Here is a 20,317-nt window from a genome sequence, read left to right on the forward strand (position 1 = left end):
GGTTATTTTGCTATAGGTTCTATTTGTAGTTTTCTTATATCAGGCTGCCATAACAACATTCTATACATTGAATAGTTCGTTGACAACATTATTCATTTCTTACAGTTCTGGGAGTTGGAAGTTTGAAATAAGAATAAGAGCATGAAGTCACGTATGGAGGGGCCTTTTGATGGATGAAGATTGCTACCTCTTTTTATCTTCATACGGCATAGGAGAGATGTAAGAAAGTAGTCTTGGGAGCTTTCATAAGAACACTAATTGCAACAATGAAGGCTGTGTTGTTATGGCCTCATAAACCTAATTACTTGCTAAGGGCTCCATATCCTAATATTGTTATACTGGGGAGTAGAGTTTCAACACAGTTGTTTAGGTGAAGGGGGATACACTTTACCCCATAATAAAGTTTAAAAAAAGTAAAGATATTAGCTATTATATGTTTTAATGAGAAGATTGATCTTTGGATAGTGTAAGTGGGATGTGTCCCTCTGTTTATGACATAAAATATCCTGACATGCTGGGCTCCAAATGTTGGAGTTAGCTGCCCATGAGCAGCTGAATCTACCATCAGGCAGCTCCCACCACATGTACTCTTTTGTTAATCCCCCTGTGCCTGCTTTTCAGAGGGCTGACTCCTCGACTCCTTCTCCCCATGTGTTGCGGGCTTCCCCTGGACCCTCTTCTCAGACTGCTGCCACATTGGTTTAGCTGCCTTGACAGCCCTCTGGCTTGTATTGTTGTTGCAACTGCCATACTGTCTTAGCTCACAGCTACAGGTGATGCAGCTGCAGCTGCCCTCAGCCAGGCTGTCTGTGTTCTCTGCCCAACTGTGCCACACAGTGACAGACAGCCTCACTCTTCACTGTCATCAGCAACAGATTTGGTGAGACAACTGATAATTCTTAAAGAGGGGAATTAGTTAAAAAAATTCCCACATTAAAAATGGGAAAGAATATTATGATAGAGGAAGTTAGGTCTCCGTATGATTCTACAATGTATAGTTTGAAAATGGAACAATTAAATGAAGGGATAATGAACTTGGCTAGGATTTATGTAATGTCAATTATAATCATTATTAGTTTGGTAATTCATGTTTTATTCCTAAGAAAGCTATTTGATATTGGTGCCAAATATGAAAAACTGACTGATACAATACAATACTTAGAAAGACATACTAATGAAAGTAAGAAAAATATTCATACAGAGACAGAGTAGAACAGGAGTTACCACACCATTGCATTATGAAACTGAAGAGGAGTGTCCCAAGGTTATTAGAAAACCAGGCTTTATTTATCCAGTTACCATTCAAGAGCAACCGCCAGATAGTAGGCATCTCCAAGACTATTCAGAAGTTAACTGGGATCGTATAGAAATATTAGATTTGAAGAGAATTAAGAAAGCAATAGTTTCATATGGTAAACATTTAACTTTTGTGAAATGGATGTTAAATTCATGGCCTATTTGAAACAGAATTTTTCCACAACACTGGAAAGATTCAGACACATCAGTATTGGGAGCTGGTCCTCAACTACAGTGCAGAACCTGGTGGAGAGATAAAGCTAGTGCCATCAAACAGTGAGGTAGTGTTAGAGGTTACAACATTTCACAAGATCAAATCCTTGGTGAAGGCCATTATGCTGATGTGGAAATGCAGATTACATTTGATGATCACACCTTTACCCTATGGCATAGAGCTGCTTTGAATGCTTGGGACAAGACTGAAGAATCAGGAAAGAGGATTGAGCCAGTTACTAAAATAAGACTTCACTGGCTTTTTACAAAGATTGACCTCAACTGTAAATGGAATGATATCAGATCCGGAAGTTAGATAAATATTAATTGAATCTTTGGCTTTGGAAAATGCTAATTCGGGGTATAAAATGGTGATCAAGCCTTTAAAGCAAGATCAGCATTATAGATGAGTGGATTAGAAGTAAAGCTGATATTGGATAATGATACTTGTACAGGATAGGTAACTACTAAAAAATTTAAGAAAAAACAAAAGTTAGATGTTTTAATTGTGGTAAACCAGGTCATCTGAAAAGGAATAGTAGGCAAAGCATTCCTAGGAACAATGTTTTTTTTCTAGAGAGAATCCAATCAGAAGTCCCCATCCTTCTGGAATATGCAGAAGGTGTGGCAAAGGCTGACATTGTACTAATGAATGCAGGTCAACATGGGACAAGCATATTAAATTTGGTTCATTCATTCCTTGTCAGCCTTGGAGAAACTCCTCCACAGAGCAATTAAAAGACTTAACACCTATTATGAAAAACTATACTGCTCTGGATGAAGAACAGTTTGAAAAGATAAAAACAAAATTTTTAGAAGAAATCATAAGGCAAATATTTTGGCAAACTTCTATAAATGATCAAAGATCAAGGTAAAAAATATGGACAAATGGCATTGTAATTGAGGGTTTTGGAGACATAGGGGTAGATGTAACAATAATTGCACCCAAATCTTGGCATCCAAATTGGCCTCTTCAGGAGGTAAATGTTCAGCTTTTAGGGATTGGAACCAAGCATGAGATGGGTCAGGGTTCTCATCTGCCTCCTGCCTTCTGAACTGAGTAGAAAAGCCTGGTGTGATTGTATACACCTGTAATCCTTGCAGAAAGACTGTCTCAAGTTTGAGGCAAGCCTGGATTATATAAGGAGTACCAGGCCAGCCAGGGCTACAGAGTGAGGCCTTATGAATGAGACCCTATCTCAAAACCACACAAAACATCACAAATTGACTCATGAGTAGATCTTATGCTCTGACTTAGAGTTGGTGATTGTTGAGCAAATCCCCTTTATCCTTGGATAAAGGAGGCAGTAGGAGTTGCTTTCAGGCTGTCTCAAAGCCCCCACCAATATAGGTCCCATAGGTGCAAGATGCAAGAGAAAAGAGACAAAAAGAGTCTCTTCCAGCAGCAAGAAGTGGTAGCTACCTATAGAGAAATGAGGCTAGTTCTTTCCTTTAGGGCTGAGTAGAAGGGAAACTGTAGATAAACCCTATTCCTCCCCCTCAGAGGTCCCAGAGGGAACACAGGCCTGCAGTTCTCTGGGGAACTTCCCATTAGCTGTCTTGACTCCCTTAGGCCCCACTCAGGACTGTGACTCTGGAAGGAGCCATTTGATGTCCAGGAAGGCTGGGGGAGGCAGGCTGACTAGGGGCAGTCTTGGGCCTGAAGCAGCCATGGTGCCATTGTCCATTAGTAAATGGGAGCCAGTGGCTGCTGGAGACAGCATATGAAAAGCCTGACGTGTTGCCAGTGAAATCTGTGCTGGAGGTACCCGAGAATGAGGACAACAATCCCTCTGGCCCTGCCCACCAGATATTCTACTCAGCCTGCCTTCTGCTGGCCAGGGAGAAAATAATTCTTGTGTCCTGAGGTCACACTTTATGCCATATGCATGTCATGTTCTCACCCATCCAACTGTCACTGGTTCTTGTAATCCTCCTACTCTATTTGCTCTTTATGATTTTCTTTCTCTCTCCTGCGGTGGTTTCCATGACATTAGAAATGATATTGAGATGTGACAGTGGCAGGAGTTAGAGCTGCTCTGCAGGTCATGGGAAAACCCAGAAGGCTGGTGGGAGAAAACTGCAGATGGAATGACATTTAGATAGGATAGAAGACAGGAGTTGTCCAGAACTAGTTAGAAGACAACTTGACGAATTACAGAGAGATGAAGAAGGAGTTAGGCTGAGAGGAAGCTGGCAGTCTGGTACTTTAGGCCATTACTTGTATTTCTGTGCTTTCTAAGAAAACTGGGGTGATAATCTCAGATGTTCTGATAATTATTAACCTGCAAAAGCATAAGCTGGTATGCTTTGGCTTTCTGCCTGGGAACTTATATGTGTAATCAAGGGGCAGGGGTACACTTGGTTGATTTACAAAGGAACTTTTGAAACTATTTTGAAGAACTCAGTCACCTGTTGAAATTTCTCATCCCCTATTTCCTTGTATTATTACAATAAAAGACTGGGTTGAGTCAGATTGGAAGAAGGCAGAGAATACACACATCTCCAGATCTGACAAGACCATCAGCTTGGACCAACTCCTGTGTCCCCGTCTTTTCTTGCGCCTCCCAGACATCCCTGCTCTTCGAGACCCTCGAAACTTCTCAGGCTGATCTGCGGCAAGTGGCTACAGGGGTATGGTCTAACACTGGGGACCACAGATAGCTTTCTGCAGTTGGTGAGTGAGGAGCAGCAGTAGGTGGTCTCAAGCATGTTGGGGCTCTCTTACATTGGCTGCTTGATGCTGAGTCTTTAGACTCAAGGTTATCAAGGTAAAGGAGCAGAGGAAGGAGGGCGACAGCCTTCCTCAAGAGTCATGTGTATGGGAAGGGATGCTTTGTCCTTATGAGGCCCACCCAGGCAGTGGGCAGCACTGGTTCCAGGTCACCCTGCCGCTCCTGTGATCTGACCTTACCACTGCAGTGTGGGAATGATGGGACTCAGCCCTCAGCCATGGAAAACTTGGAAAACTTCGGAGGGAGCGGGTCCTGCTGGCTGAGTATGAGGCACAAGTAAAAGGTGAGAGGGTGCTTCAGGCCTGGTTTACTGCAGAGACCCTTGAATGTCCACTGCTGACCCTCAGATACCACCCAAAAGAGGTGGAGGAGGGAGCCTCTTTGGCCTCAACTGCCTGCTCATGCCCTCCTTCCCTCCCGCCTCTCTATTCAGCTTGGGTGGCTTGCTGCTCACTCAGGCAGCAATGGCTCTGGTAACCTGAGGGAAAGGCAGACTGAGAAGGTGGCTTTCTAGCTGGAGTGTGATGGACCACCTAGGCTTTGCTGGTGGCCTGACAACTCACCCTTCACACCACTAGAATCCATGAAGCCTTAGCGCCTTCATCTCCCGTTGGCACTGAAGTCGCTTACCAGTTAGTGTTGTTGGCCCCCAGTCAGGCCGGAAGACTGAATGTGAGTTAGAGAAATTCAGTTAGGCTGACTTTCCAGCCTTAAACTATTAGACCTCTGGATTCTGGCAAAATGAGCTTTGTAAGTTCTTAGCTGACGGCTTCGTTTCTTCAGGGTGTGGTGGGTAACTTTTGCACAGGAAAGGAGGCAGCATCTAATCCCCCCCCTCAGTTTCCTGTTGCCTCCTGATATCTTGACTCCCATTACCACTCTAACTGCGTCTATATTTCACCTATTGTGGATGCAAGCTCGGAGAAGCAGTGTCACATAGGACAACAGCTTCCAAGAAGAGGAATGAAATGACCTTTGGAGTTTTCAAACCTGTCGATGAAATTCCTATGTACTTGTCTGGTGCATGCAATTTGGTGCTGCTCCATAAGCTAAGTGATATCACAGGCTAGGAACCAACAGCAGTTACCTGGAGGGGAATGTTTAATGGACCCAGTGTTGCCGGTCATTGGTAGTGTTGGCAGGGGAGGTGCTGTTCTAGAGGTTCCCGGCTAACGGTGGGGTTTAGAAGCCCATCACAGAGGTGAGAGGGATCCTTGACTCAAGGCCCTATTGGGGTGCGGTGTGACCAAGTAGTTCTGGGGTCCACTTGAGCTGGTTCAGGAAGTCCCTGTGAAGAGCTGTGCTCCCATGCCCTGACCTGAATCACTTCACAGGACATGGAGAACCAATGGGAGACACTGCAGCTATTGGTGAAATTATTAAGGCCACTCCATGTAGTTAAAAGGGAGGTTTATTTTGTGAAGTAACTTACAAGTGAAGGGATAGTTTACAGGGTCTGGGAAAGGCGTGCGCAGTCTGGTGGTGTTCTCTGGAGAACTCTGCTCTGTCTACCTCCAGCGTCCAGGGTCCAGGAACCAAGAGAGCATGCTCGCCCATCCAGGTCTGGGTCTCTTGGCGTCTCCCCTGGCCCCGCCTAGTAGGCGTGACAGTTGCCAGAGTCTCAATGGGTTTGGAACTTCCAGATCCAAGCTGAAATGGCTACCCACTACATCAGGCCTGGAAGGACCGCATGGCAAAGGAGCTGGATACTGTGATCTCTTTCTGGACGGATTACTCCCATGACCAGCAATACGGGTTTGCTACCCCTCAATGATGCCATGTGGCTTTTACCCCTCCCGAACCCCTACTTCACTCTGAGGCCTCACAGATCTACTGGCTTCAGGAGAGTAATGAAGCTGTTGAAAAGGTGAAAGTTTCCTTCCCTCTTTTTCTAACCCTACATGCCTCACAGGGGCTTCTTCTCATGCCTTTCCCGCAATGGGAAGCTCTATGATGAACTCAAATATCTCCTGCCACTGGGGAAGCAGGTCAGTTTTCACACTTAAGACTGTCACACGATTGGGTATGGCCAGGGATACTTAGGATCCCCCTTTTCCCAGCTGCTCCTATTTAAACTGTGTTCCCTCACAGGTAGGGTTGTATTGTCGCTTGTACCGCACTGTTGAGAGCTTTCGCCTCACTGAGCTTCTGGGTGCAGCAAAACCAGGTATCCTCTCCTATCCCCCCGACCTCCTCCGGAGCTTCAGTGAGTCATTTATTCAGGGGATCCAAAGCGGCCTGGAAAAGGAAAGGGACTGAATATGTTCCAAGAGGCAATAGATTCCAAGCCCTCACTTACCATGTATACTTAGGTGGTGAGTTTTTGATTCGTTTTGCTCGGGTGGAACCGCCTGCCAAGAAGTGTGCCTTTTCGGTGACTAAGGATAGCACTCCAGTGAAGGTGCAGCGGACCATTTTCAGCGAGAGTTACTACACCTTGGCCATGAATGAGCTTTGGAGAGTGACAGAGGAAACACGTTATCAGGTGTGTGGGAGGGATGACCACAGGCTGTTGGGCATGAGTGCACTCTGAAGACAGGTCTGGGAGCCTGTCACAAGTCCCGTTTCCTCCTGTCCTACCATTTTGTGACCACCTTCACTCCTCAGCTCTCTCCCAATTCCTGTACCACCTATCAGTGCCCTGTTTCCAGGTAGAAGAGGTCCCCTCTTTCCTCCCAGGGCCCTTCTGCCTGAAAGTGAACTAAGTCCCAGAGCTCCCCCACCCCACCCCGAAAGCAATGTTGGGTGGATCCACTTGACCTCTCGTGCTTGGCTGGAGGGCTGGCCCTGGAAAGCTGCAGAAAGAGCAGGTGTCCTTGAAGAGCAAGCTAAGTACTGAGTCCTACCCAGGGGAGAGAAATGGGACAAGGCCTACAGACTCTGCCCGGTCTCCTCACAGAATGAAGCTGTGGAGATGCTGGACCGGATCATCTACTGGGTGCAGGTGGACTCAAGTGAGCTGGGCCGGACTAGGTTCTCACGGACCCATAAAGCAGAGGACTGGGCAGTGCCCACGATGCTGCTCCACCTGGTGGATCAGCTTCAGAAGGAAGATGAGGAAATGTCCAAGAAGTATGCAGAACTAGAGGACTGGTGTGTCCAAAGGATTCTAAAGCACCTCCAGGTAGGCACAGAGAGAGAGAGACTCCCACTCTACAGGGGGCCCTTTACCTGAAATATGTTCTTTAGCTTTTTAGACAGGTAGATCTAAGGAAGGACATTCACTTGAAATACAGGCCAGGGCCCTCAGAAAGGTGGAGCCTGGTATGCTGGGGCGGAGATGGGTGGGTCCTAAGGCAGAAAGAGACCAAAGCCCCAGGCACGTCCTGAGACTTTGATCTATGTTCCTCCCCAGCCTCTGTGGGCATCCAACTCTGCCTTACCTCCTCATTTAGTGCTTTACCCTCTCTGCTTGAGAGATCCAGATCCTAAAGCAAGGATCAGAACCTATAGGCCCATGGGATACAATCAGTCATTCCAAAAAATGTTCTTCTGTAATTCTAGAACTCCAGAGGTAGAAGTAGGAAAATCTAGAGTTCAAGGTCAGCCTTGCATGTATAGTGAGTTTGAGACTAGCCTGGGCTTTCTCAAGCCTGGGGTTTCAAAACATACAACAACCAAAAAAGCTCCCTTTGGGCTTACTGAGTATAAAAACGTGAGGAAGGACTTTTTTTTTCCTTTTGGTTTTCCAAGAAAGGACTCTGTGTAACAGTCTTGGCTTTCCTGGAACTCATTATGTATACCAGGCTGGCCTTGAACACACAGAGATACAACTACCTCTGCCTCTCCAGTGCTGGAATTAAAGGTATGGGCCACCATGCCTGGCAGTAGGGATTTTTGAAGTTAGATCTTTCTGATTGGTGAGAGCAAACTGGAAACATTTGTCTTTTGTCTCTTTCTTGGGATGGGAAAGCTGTGCTAGATCATATATCAGAGGATGGCCAAGAACTTCCTGGTGCCTTCGGAAGAGAACAGAACCCAGGTGCTCATCAGGAAAAAAAACTCAGCTTTCAGTTTGGGGTCTCATAAGGGAGACCCTCCACCAAGGATCAGGCAGAAGAAGGGGAAAGTCTGCCCAGGACTGGGCATTGGTTGCAGGAACTTAATTATCTCTGTTTGGGGGAATATTTTATTTTGTAGGGAATGGGGTCCGGGCAGAAAGGCAGGGTGTCCTGTGACAGAGTTCAAGCGTCTTTCACCCTTGAGGAGGAAGGGAAGTTCCAGGAACTAAAACCCTCAGGTGCTTGAGAGGGGGATTCTGACCCCTACAGTTGCTTTCTTTCAACCCTCACTCGGCCAGGCAACCGAAGCTGGCTGGTACCTACTCCAGGATGCCCAAAGGGAAGGTGACACCCAAATTCGAGATCAAGTCATTGACAAGTTTTTCTTGTTGCCTTTCCAGTCTGGATGGGATGCTGAGCACGGAGGGTTCTACAGCTTCCGGGATGTTGATAACTGGGTCCCCCACAGGGTAAGAATTCCCAGAGCAACTTGCTGGAAGCCTGGCGTGTGATGATGGAACTTGGAGCCTGGGGTGGTTGCACATGCCTTTCCCCAGCACGTGGGGGCCAGATCAGAAGGATCTCTGTGAGCTCAGGGCCAGCCTGGTCTACATAGTGAAGTTCAGGACTGCCAAGACAGGGTAGATCCTGTCTCAAAATGCAATAACAACAAAACAAATTGAACCCAGAGTCCAGTTTTCCCCCGTCGTATATCCTGTGAAATACATTGGAGAAGAGAGAGTATGCAAATGCTGACACCAAGACACACGTCCCCTTCGTCCCCTTCCTCTGGTGCCAGTGGCTTGAAGGGCTCTTGGGTGATTCTCACTTTCCCACTTGGTGGCAGACAGGAGTGAAATTGTTCTGATCAGTTGTGTCCTGATCCTGCTGGAGATCTGCTGAAGGTACACTACCAGCCACGGGTAGCAGCAATGTCCAAGAGGCTTAAAGATGACGTGACGAGACAGACAGCATTCCAACTTAAGGGGAAAAGGGAGTCTGCCCCAGTACTTGTCCTTTTAAGGAGCTGCTGGGCATACATTCAGGTCAGAAAGCTAGCCCTACTCTTAGGGACTACTCAAACTTTCTCCCCCATGTCTCATGATGAGAACCAAGTCCTGAGCCAGACAGACTGAGCCACAGCTGGATATGAGTAAGTGTCCTTAGGCCAAAAGGGACCTCATCTGCCTATCTCTGCTCTGTTCTCAGGTGGAATGGAGGGCCAAGCTGTGGTGGCCATGTTTGCCTTCACACTGTGAAGCCATGATTGCCTTCCTCATGGGTTACAGTGAAACTGGAGACCCTGCCTTGCTAAAGTTCTTCATTCAGGTGGCTGAGTACAGCTTTGGCTGAGTACAGCTTCCGCCAAGGAAGTGCTGTCTCCTTGTTCCCTGGAAGCCCACTTCGGGTGTTTCTCAGGCTGTAGTTCAGAGAGAAATTTGGGCTGTTACAAATACCTTGTTGTTATAAAAAAAATGTAAGTGACCTGGGCATGGTGGTTCATACCTGTAAACCCAGCCCTTAGGTGACGGGAACTAGGAGATCACAGCAAAGAAGAGGCTAGCCTGGTCTACATAGTAAATCTGAGACCAACCAGTTACATAGGGAAATCTTGTCTCAAACAATCAAATAACATTAACAAAAATAGTTATTATGGAGAGCCAGGGGCAAGGTAAATTTTTGGACAGAAGGTCAAGAGAAGAGGGAATGAGGGTCAGTGAAGGTGACCAGAATCAGTCATGATGTAGGAAAGATACCAAACCATGAACCTCCCAAGAGTAGTGTACTTAAGGTAGGCAGTTTAATGAAGACAAGTGGTGTATTTCCAAAGTCACTACTCTACTTGAGTGGTTACCCTGCAGTTGTAGCGGGGGACTCCCATTCTATGGCCTGCGGCTTTGGTTCCAGAAGAAAATTACAGTTTAAGTGTAATTATTCTCTTGGATGGCTCGTGTCAGCCAAGCTGGCCTCGAAACTCAAACTCACTGTGTAAATGAAGATGACCTTGTGCTTCTGCTCTTACTGCCTCTGCCTCCACTCCCGAGTGCCGAGAAGACAGGTGTGCACTACGACATCTGGCTGTTTGTCCTAACTGCAACCGGAGTCCAGTATGGTTTTATTATAATTAGAGGCCATGTTTCTATTACAGGGTATCTAAACAGGCAGTTAGAGCTCTCAGATACTCAGCACTAATTCCATACAACACAAGCTATTAGGTTGCATCTCTCCCTGAATACTGAATCCTTAAGAGAATGAATTAGAAGCCACCAGTCTTAAATGTAAAATGAAGTAAGAATGAACTTGAACAAGATGGAGATAATAACATTAAACAATTCCAAGAGGCCACTGTGGTATGAATCCTCTTAATCTTAGCACTTTGGAAGTGAGGTCAAAGTCTTCCTGGGATACTGTCTCAAATGAGAACAAAAAAATGAATTGCAGAAGTAATAATCAACAGGTAGAGCTGGGCAGTGGTGATGCATGCCTTTAATATCAGCACTCAGGAGGCAGAAGCAGGTAGATTTCTGAGTTTGAGGTCAACCTGGTCTACAGAGTGAATTTCAGGACAGCTGAGGCTACACAGAAACCCTGTCTTGAAAAACCAAACAAAGTGTTGGGGAATGTCTTTCTGTACACTGTGAATAAGTGTTGTTCCCACTGATTAATAAATGGACTTGCTTGACCTGTGGCAAGGCAGCTTATAGTCAGGCTGGAAATCCAGGATAGACACGGGGAAAGGGGAGGAACAGGCAAAGAAGAGATTCCAGCCTGCCACCCAAGGAACAACATACCAGCAGATCAGTAAGCCATGGAACACGTGGCAAAGCACAGATTAATAGAAATGGATTAATTTAAGATACAAGAGCTAGCTAGCAAGAGGCCTGCCATAGACTATACAGTTTGTAAATAATATAAGCATCTATGTGTTTACTTCAGTCCCAGTGGCTGTGGGCCAGGCAGGACTGGAGAAATATTCTCACTACAACAAATAGGAAGATAGTCACTAAGCAAGCTAACAACAGAGAAGGCCAAAATTCAGATGGCCAAGGAACAATCCATAGAAAACCAATTGGAAATTTGTTAGTTTCCTTTCTCCCTGCTCCATACCCCCCACCACTATCTTGTGTCAGATCAAGTAATTAAAAATGAGGACATGAGCCCCATGGAGATGGTTCGTGCCTTTAATCCCAGCACTTGGGAAGGAGAGGCAGGCAGACCTCTGTGAGTTCCAGGACGGCCAAGGCTACACAGAGAAACCCTGTCTCAAAAAAAAAAAATCTTCATCAAGTTATGGTATATACCTTTAATACCTTTAGTTCCAACACTGGGGAACCAGAGGTAAGAAGATCTCAATTGAGTTCCAGGCCATCCTGAGCCACAGAGCATGTTCCAGGGCAGTCAGGAATACAAGATGAGACTCCTCAAAAATAAATACATAGTAAGGACAAGACTACTCAAAAGTTACTAAGATTAGATACAGAGCTGCTTATTCCTCCCTTGAATACACCACCACCACTCTTTCTGAGACAGAACTTGAGGCAATTCTCCTGCCTCAGCCTCCTGAGTACTGGGATTACAGACATGAAAAATTACACAGGTAAAAATTTTCAACTCATATGTCACAATTTAAAGAGAGCATTTTGATGGTAAACTTGAATGCCTTCTAAGAACAGGCTCTATTTAACTATTGCTTATCAGAACAAAATGGAAAAGGCCTAGGATAAGGACCTGAGCTACATTTGGGGGAACTGAAAGAAAGCCTCAGGGAGACAGGTATGGGATGGGGTGTGCAAAGGGTCTGTCCAGGCAGCTCAGCTGCTGTCCCCCAGATCTGAAGCATCAGATCCACTGGACAGGGTCAGAACCCATGATGAAGGCAGGCAGCAGACCAGGTTAGCCAGGAACTTACAAATGTCAGCCTCTACCTCCTGAGTACTGGTTCTAAAGACAATGTCCCATCACACAGGGTTAGAGGAAAGTCTGAGATCCTTTTATAAAAACCTCAGTATGCAAGGACAACAATTACAGGTCTCTGCTTGATAATTCAAAGATCTTTTAGACCAAAGGCCTGTGGAGTAGAGGACGTGAACGCCAGGGAAGTCACTTGTTGCAAAGTTTGCTGGCAGGTCAATCTAGGATTTTTTCTTTTTTAATTTAGATGAGATTAAAAAATGTATTTTTAAATATCCCATTCAAAGTGTTAGATAACACTTACACTGGAATCAAATATAGAAAGCCCTTCTCTCAGCGTTTCAGCACGCCACCTGCAGCCCCTTTTGGGTTACAAGCTGACAAACCCTACTGCCTACCATCCTCAGCCTTCAACTTTTTCCAGGATATGGTCTGTTAAAAGTACTGAAATGCCATTTGAACTCTGACCAGTGGTAGCAGTGCAAAGGAGACACAAAAGGCCCCTTCCTCGGCTGGTGACATTCAGATGGGTCCTGCTAGACACTGTCTCTGTCTCCTCATTCCAGTTTCGTGACCCTGTGTATTGGGAATGGTATGGCTATCTGATTGAAGATGGAAGGTTGGGACTCAGCATCAAGGGAGGCCTTTATAAAGGTGAGCAGGGGAACGGGGCTAGACTGGAGGGGTGTGCGGCACTGGCCTTCCCCAGCCTTCCCTACCCTGACATCCATTCTCTTCACAGGCTGCTACTATGTTCCACAATGCATGGCCATGTGTGAGCAGATTCTGGGAGCCCTGCTCCAACGCACTGAAGACTCCAAATAAATCTGATATGATACTGCCCCACCTGACTCTAAATAAATCTGATATGACACTGCCCCACCTGCTTGTGTGGACACTTCTGTGGGCCCCGTGGAAGGGAACAGATACTCCCCACACTACCTATTTTGCCTGGCCTTCATGACGGCTTCGAAGGTGCGACCTCTGTGCCACGCCACGGTGCCCATTGGCTCTGGGTGCTCACTGGCTGTGCTGTTCAGAGGCAGATCCCAGTAGCCAGGTACTTCTGGGGCAGGCAGGTCCCAGCGGCCCACCTCTTCTGCCACCTCCTCCTGGGAGCCTGGCCCCAGTCCCAGCCCTGGCCCCCATCACCCTTGCTGTGCTTCTAAGGGGCTACTGAGCACTCACGTTCACAACCCAGCAGGACCCAGGAGCTCTGCCGCTGTGACGCTGTGACGAACATCTTCAATGTTAGTGTGAGCCAGCCTGTCCTCACTCCGTGGGTACCTTGCTGGGTGACCACACGGACCTGGTGCTATGGCCCTGTATGTCTGAGGCCACTGGACCTTAAGACTGCTGTAACCTGCTTTAGATATCTGGAGATTATAGTATCTGTTCAGTTGGAACCTCCAGCTCACCCCTGCATGATCAGAACAGCTCTCTCTCCCTCTCCCTCTCCCTCTCCCTCTCCCTCTCCCTCTCCCTCTCCCTCTCCCTCTCTCTCCTCCCTCTCCCTCTCCCTCTCCCTCTCCCTCTCCCTCTCCCTCTCCCTCTCCCTCTCCCTCTCCCTCTCCCTCTCCCTCTCCCTCTCCCTCTCCCTCTCCCTCTCCCTCTCCCTCTCCCTCTCTCTCCTCCCTCTCCCTCTCCCTCTCCCTCTCTCTCTCTCTCTCCAAAACCTGCCCTCTCAGAGAATCTCCAAGAAGGAAAAGGAGCCACAAAGCCTGTTCTGCATTCTTGGTAGCTGCTGCAGCTCCTCCCCTGAAGTCACCAGCAGCCCAAGCCCCCACTGAAAGTTTTCAGCTTTTGACCATACTTGGGCACAAACCCAGCTTTTGGCCGACACATCGTCACTCTTCTTCACCTACAGGCTATATAAGGTCCCTGCTTTAGTGCAGGCACATGACTTCTCCTGCCTTGATCTCTGGGACTGGAGAACTCACCTGGAAGATGCTTTGCTCAATTATACCTGTTCTTTTACTTTTTCAATTAGGCTTCATCTGGCCTACTGTCTCAACAGAGAAACCCATTATGATATATGTGGGGGGGCACAAAACAATTTGACCACAGAGCTGCTATGACAGGCTTAGAGGCCCAGCCGCAGCTTCTGACAGGCAACATTTGGACCCAGGAAAAAGCCATAAGCTGACTTCACCCAGTGGGGCCTGCATCCAAGAGGAAATACCTGGCATTCTAAACATTCCCTATACCCCTAGACAAATGTCAGCCACTCAGGGTACTGAACCCTGAAAATCTCCTCACCCCAACCTCTGCTATGATAAAAATCCCACTTTGCCTAGGCTCTGGGCTCTCTGTTCTTGCTGCTGAGTAGGACAGAGAATCCAAGCTCTGAGCTTGACAATAAAGGCTCTTTATTGAGAGCTGTTGGTAGCAAAAGACCATGGAAATATACAGAAAGTGACAACTAGAGTTCAGAAGACCAACCTATCAGAATAAAGGCTTCTGTTAGAGAACACCATCATGCAAAGCATTATGGAATTACTGCCTTTTAAATGAATTGACTGTCTCTTGTTGTAAATAAACTTCTTGTGCAATAACAGCTATGATTCTCCCCATTTACCAGGCATTTCTGTATTATGTGTACATGTACTCAAGATTGCATCTCAATCTTATGGGCACAGCTTCCCCTATATATTTGGGGTGATTGGATAACTTTACCCAGCTGTGTTTATTTTTCATTAACATTCATTTGGCCAGTGCCATTTTCTGGACAAAAGTATTTCAGCTAAGATACCTTTTTATCCGAGGACAAATGCAGATAGATATACATTAGCTCATCTCACCCACAGATAGAGAAAATAACCACTAACAATTAAATCCTTAACTCTTTACCTTCATCCCAGTTATTTACAAAAGACCTTAATTTAAGAGATTTACTGCTCACCTTTCTGGGATGATGTTTTATCCATTTGCTGGTTACTGAATTAAGGCAGTTACTTCCCACTGACCCAAGGAGATTGCCATCAAGGCCAGGTAGGCGATAAAGGCCAAGCTTCGTTTTTTGTACAAATGTAGTTTTAATCCTCCTCAGCCAGGTGCTGTTCCTAGATTCCCTCCTTAACAATTACTCTGAGCAAAAGTGCTTTTACTAACCAAATGCTACATGCTCTGACATAGGTTGCTTAGCAACTGAACCCACACACACACCCTACCAGAAAGCAGCTGCTTCTGGGATGGGGGTGGTGGTGGTGGGGGAAGCAGCACTGTACCTGGAAGTTTCTCTGTGTCCCACAGATTTCCCCCAGATGATGGTTGGGGCAAATCTCTCATCCACAGTCCTGGAGCCTTTTATAAAATAATCACACAGAGGCTTAATATTATTTGTAACTGCTTGGCCATTGGCTCAGACTTATTACTGATTAGCTCTTACACTTAAATTAACTCATATTCTTATCCATGTGGTACCTTTTCTCAGTCCTGCCTTGTCGTCTTGCTTCCTCTGTCCCTTCCCAGAATTCCCCTCATCTGCTTACTACACCTATACTTCCTGCCTGACTACTGCCAATCAGTGTTTTATTTATCAATCAGAGCAACACTTGTTCAAAGCATACACAAAGACAGCCCATAGCACAGCACCTAAGAATAAAAGATAATTTTATTTTACTAGTGACTTATTGACATTTGTAAACTCCTAACATTTTACCTAGCCACTTCTAAGGTTGAGCACATAAATTTCTCTTGAGAATCCCCTAATTGATCGTAGCCTTCAGTTGACGCTACCAGAGAACTCCTCTTTAGTTACTCCCTCTTTGGGGTTGTAATTGGAAGCTGACAATTACTGCTTTATGTGTGGATCCTTATCACGTTGCTCTGTGACCCTGAAACCTTCAAACCTTGCATTGCTTTGCCAAATAATTACTGCTTGCGTGTGTATACCAGTTCTCCCACAACACTAGGGGAATTGATTTAGAAGAACAAAGATGAGAATGGAGATAGAAAGAACTAGGTAAAATGATGAAAGAACAGTAGATGGGACTGAGGGGAGCTAAGTATGAGAATAGAAAAGAAGCTGTGTAGATAGAATTGATTTAGAAGAATAAAGTGAATGGACTAGAGAACTCAGCGTGCTTAGATTCATTTGATATCCCTCAGATTAAATCCTCAGCTGATTGATAGACTCTTCCACAGACCCTGGGAGAAAACAATAGCTCTTTGCCTTTACATACAGAATTTGGTCTCCATGATGGTCTTTTGGGGGTCCCTGCAATCTGAGCATAATATTTGGGGGTTCGTTCTGGATCCTCCAAGCCCATTGGGGCCCCTGCCCATAGAGTCTGAAGCCGGCCAGTGTCTGCCTGTCTGCCCTCTCTATGTTCAGTTTCATTTCTGTGGCTAACCTAAGATGGTGATTGTGATCAGAAGTGGTTAAGGGCAGATGCACCAGAGCACCATGTTCACAGGAGCCTGGAAAATGTTGCAGACTCCAGTAAATGGGGACAGAGAACCCCACATCTGTTTGTCTGTAGTGGGAAAGAGACCATCCATATATGTTTGATTGAGGACAGAGAGCCTCAGATCTGTTGTGGGGCAGAGAGTGCCACATCTGTTTGTGGTCAGCTGACACTGTTTCCCTGGGGAAATTATTTGCCTTCCTGTTGGAATGACCTGCCTATATGAATGTGTGAGAAATGTGGCCACATGTATGCATGTTCTATGCCTGAGCTTCTGTACATACATTGTGACTCCTGGTAGAAGCTGTACATGGACAGTCATTGGGGCCAAATGGCCAGCAGAAGGGATGAAGTGTCCCTTTAGTTGGGTTGGGACAGACTAAGAATACTCCTGCCACATTGTCTCCTTGCACTCTGGCTGGGAGCACAGGGAGCAGGTGGGGGAGCTTGTTGTGCTGCAGTGTGGTATGGGCTGCCACCGTGGGGACTCAGCATAACCAGTCACTGGGAGCCCAGACATGGCAGGTTTGAGGTCAGCCTCCCTATGGAGAAGTGCAAGGTGGCTCCAACCAGGAGGGAGCTGGCAGAGGGGCTTCATGTAGCTCAGAACACTCCTGACCCAGGTGCACTGTGGGACTCGGGGCTGAAGGAGAACTGCCCCTATGGGGTCACAGCTCTGGACAGGCCTGGCTGAGACATGGAGTCACTTCCAGCCTGACATTCTTGTGCACGTGAGACTCTGGGGTTAACAACAATCTTTGACCTCATGCTGTGTACTGTTCTCTTCCATGCCAATGAGTGTGGCTCCCAAGACCTGCCCTGTGGCTTCCTGAAAAAACTGAATAAAGTTTGGCTCCAAGAGCAGAATGGAATGTCACTGCCTATGGTTGCTAAGCTATGGCAGCTATGATATAATGCTATAGCCAGGGCTGCCTTCCAATAGATTCTTCATCCAACCCTTGGCCACAAACAAAATCATGGCCCTACTGCTAGCAGTCTGGCCATTGGAAGTCAGAACGCCTCCATGTAGGTGGGCTTGTCCTCTATGCTATGCCATGGAGGTCCAGCCCCACCAGCACAGGCATCTGAGACTCTTCCAGCCTTCAAGCTCCTTAACCTGGTGGAGGACTGATGCCACCCAGACTTGATCACTCTCATCACCCTTTCCAGTCCCAGGGTTGTAGCTGGAGTTTCTCCAATCCCGCTCAGACCTGCAGCCATTCAGACCCAAATAAACACACAAATGCTTATATTATTTAAACTGTTTGGCCTAAAGGCTCGGGCTTCTTGCTATCTAGTTCTTATACCTTAAATTAACCCATTTCTATTAATCTATAAGTTGCCACATGGCATTTGGCTTATCAGTACTTTTTCTCAGTTCTGCCTTCATATCTTGCTTCCATTGTGTCTGGCTGGTGACCCTGACTCAGCCTTCCTCTTCCCAGAATTATCTTTTTTGCTTATCCCTATACTTCCTGCCTGGCTACTGGCCAATCAGCATTTTATTTATTAACCAATCAGAGCAACATATTCACAGCGTACAGAACATATCCACAGCATTTCCACTTTTCTTTTTTTTTCAAAAATGAAAGTTTTAAATTTAACGTAGTAAAATTACATATAACAAAACAATAATCAAGCAAGAATTACAGTTACAATATCTAGCCTATTTATAATATCTAGTCTATTTGTATTTGGCAAAATTAAAGAAGATAGCTTATCTATCCTATATTTGTGAGTCTACGTTTTTTTTTTTTTTTTTTGAGTAAAGCCAAAATTTATTATAAGCCTCAGTCGTTCTAGGGTCCCCCATGCTATATAAATAGCCTCCATGAGTCTGTGGGTTGTAGTCTGATTGTTCTTTATTTAATATCTAGAATCCACTTATGAGTGAGTACATACCATGTTTGTCCTTCTGGGTTTGGGTTTCCTCACTCAGAATGATTTTTTCTAGTTCCATCCATTTGCCTGCAAATTTTATGCTTTCATTGTTTTTCTCTGCTGAGTAGTACTCCATTGGGTATATGGACCACATTTTCTTAATCCATTCTTCAGTTGACGGGCCTGTAGGTTGTTTCCAGTTCTGGTTATTACAAATAGTGCTGCTATGAACAAAGTTGAGCATGTATCTTTGTGGTATGAATCAACTCAAAAAAATCAGTAACCCTCCTATACATAAATGATAAAAGGGTTGAGAAAGAAGTCAGAGAAAAATCACCCTTTACAATAGCCACAAATAATATAAAATACCTGGGGATAACACTAACTAAACAAGTGAAGGACCTTTTTGATAAGAACTTTAAATCTCTAAAGAAAGAAATTGAAGAAGATATCAAAAAATGGAAAGATCTCCCATGCTCATGGATAGGTAGGATTAACATAGTAAAAATGGCAATCTTACCAAAAGCAATCTACAGATTCAATGCAATCCCCATCAAAATCCCAACACAATTCTTCACAAACTTGGAAAAAAAATACTCAACTTCATATGGAAAAACAAAAGACCCAGGATAGCCAAAAGAATCCTATATGACAAAGCAACCTTTGGAGGCATCACTATCCCTGACCTCAAACTCTACTATAGAGCTATAGTAATAAAAACAGCTTGGTACTGGTATAAAAACTGACATACAGACCAATGGAATCAAATTGAAGATCCTGACATTAATCCATGCACATATGAACACCTGATTTTTGACAAAGAAGCCAAAACTATACAATGGAAAAAAGAAAGTATCTTCAACAAATGGTGCTGGCATAACTGGATGCCAATATGTAAAAGATACAAATAGATCCATATCTGAGTCTAAGGTTTTATGTCTAACTTATCTTTTACCATAACTAAGGAAGTTATAACTATCTAGTATTCAACTACATCAAAGACCTCAGAAGGATATAATATTACCTGAGAAACAGTAGAAGGACTAAAGCAACTTTTGGGAGTCTTGCAAGAGTAGACAGACAGCTGGCAGGCTGGACATTCATCCAAAGTTCCCCTGTAAAGTTGGGGCATCTGTCTTCAGCCCATAAGCCTAGAGTCTCTCAGTCACTTCTCTCTGTGTCCTGTAAAATGTCCTGTAGATGTAACCATCTTGTTAAATAAGAGCCAATGCAAAGATGAAAGCCCAAGAGGTCAGAGCAATAGCTAAGAGCTAAAAACCTTACCCTTCACCGCAGCTGCTTTCTTCCTCAGGCCTTAGAGCTCCTTTCTGTGTGTTTTTCTTTATATAGGCTTTCTGCTCTGCCTTCTCTTTGGTTGTAAACCCAACCACATGACCTCCTCGTCACTGCCCATCTATAAAGACCTCCTGGTCTTCTATGGTTGATATTGAGATTAAAGGCATGTGTCTCCATGCTGGCTGTATCCTTGAACACACAGAGATCTGCCTAGGTCTGCCTCCCAATTGCTGGGATTAAAGGCGTGCACCACCACCGCCCAGCTTCTGCTATGGCTTGCTATTAGCTCTGACCCCCAGGCAACTTTATTTATTAATATATGAATAAAATCACATTTCAGTATGAATAAAGTATAACCATAATGTCTGGCAATTTCCTCTGTGAAGCAGGAACCTGAAGGACCATTTTGCCAAGCAAAGTTCAGAGGTCACTTTCCTATGGGTCCTACATGTCCAGTCGATCAGGCAGTCCAGGCATGAACAGTTTCTTGCCCAAATAGCTATTTTGGCCAAGAAGAAGATAAACTCCATATAGAGTGTTTTCAATGCCCATCCTCCTCTCAAATAAATTGGTG

General features: G+C 45.4%; 1 protein-coding gene across 1 annotated transcript; it reads left to right on the forward strand.

Annotated features, from left to right (window-relative positions):
• Positions 1-5,581: 5,581 nt before the first annotated feature.
• On the forward strand, positions 5,582-13,650 carry LOC114694133 (N-acylglucosamine 2-epimerase-like; the record flags this gene model as incomplete). The annotated part of the gene is given in 12 exon segments (XM_028870882.1): positions 5,582-5,614; positions 5,920-5,999; positions 6,157-6,232; positions 6,336-6,411; positions 6,557-6,729; positions 7,144-7,368; positions 8,112-8,228; positions 8,545-8,715; positions 9,455-9,598; positions 12,724-12,811; positions 12,900-12,963; positions 13,620-13,650. Coding segments are annotated over 12 exon segments (1,278 nt in total), but the record flags the coding sequence as incomplete, so codon positions are not given.
• Positions 13,651-20,317: the final 6,667 nt, after the last annotated feature.

Source organism: Peromyscus leucopus, chromosome 9 (assembly GCF_004664715.2).
Source record: "Peromyscus leucopus breed LL Stock chromosome 9, UCI_PerLeu_2.1, whole genome shotgun sequence".
Lineage (NCBI taxonomy): Eukaryota > Metazoa > Chordata > Mammalia > Rodentia > Cricetidae > Peromyscus > Peromyscus leucopus.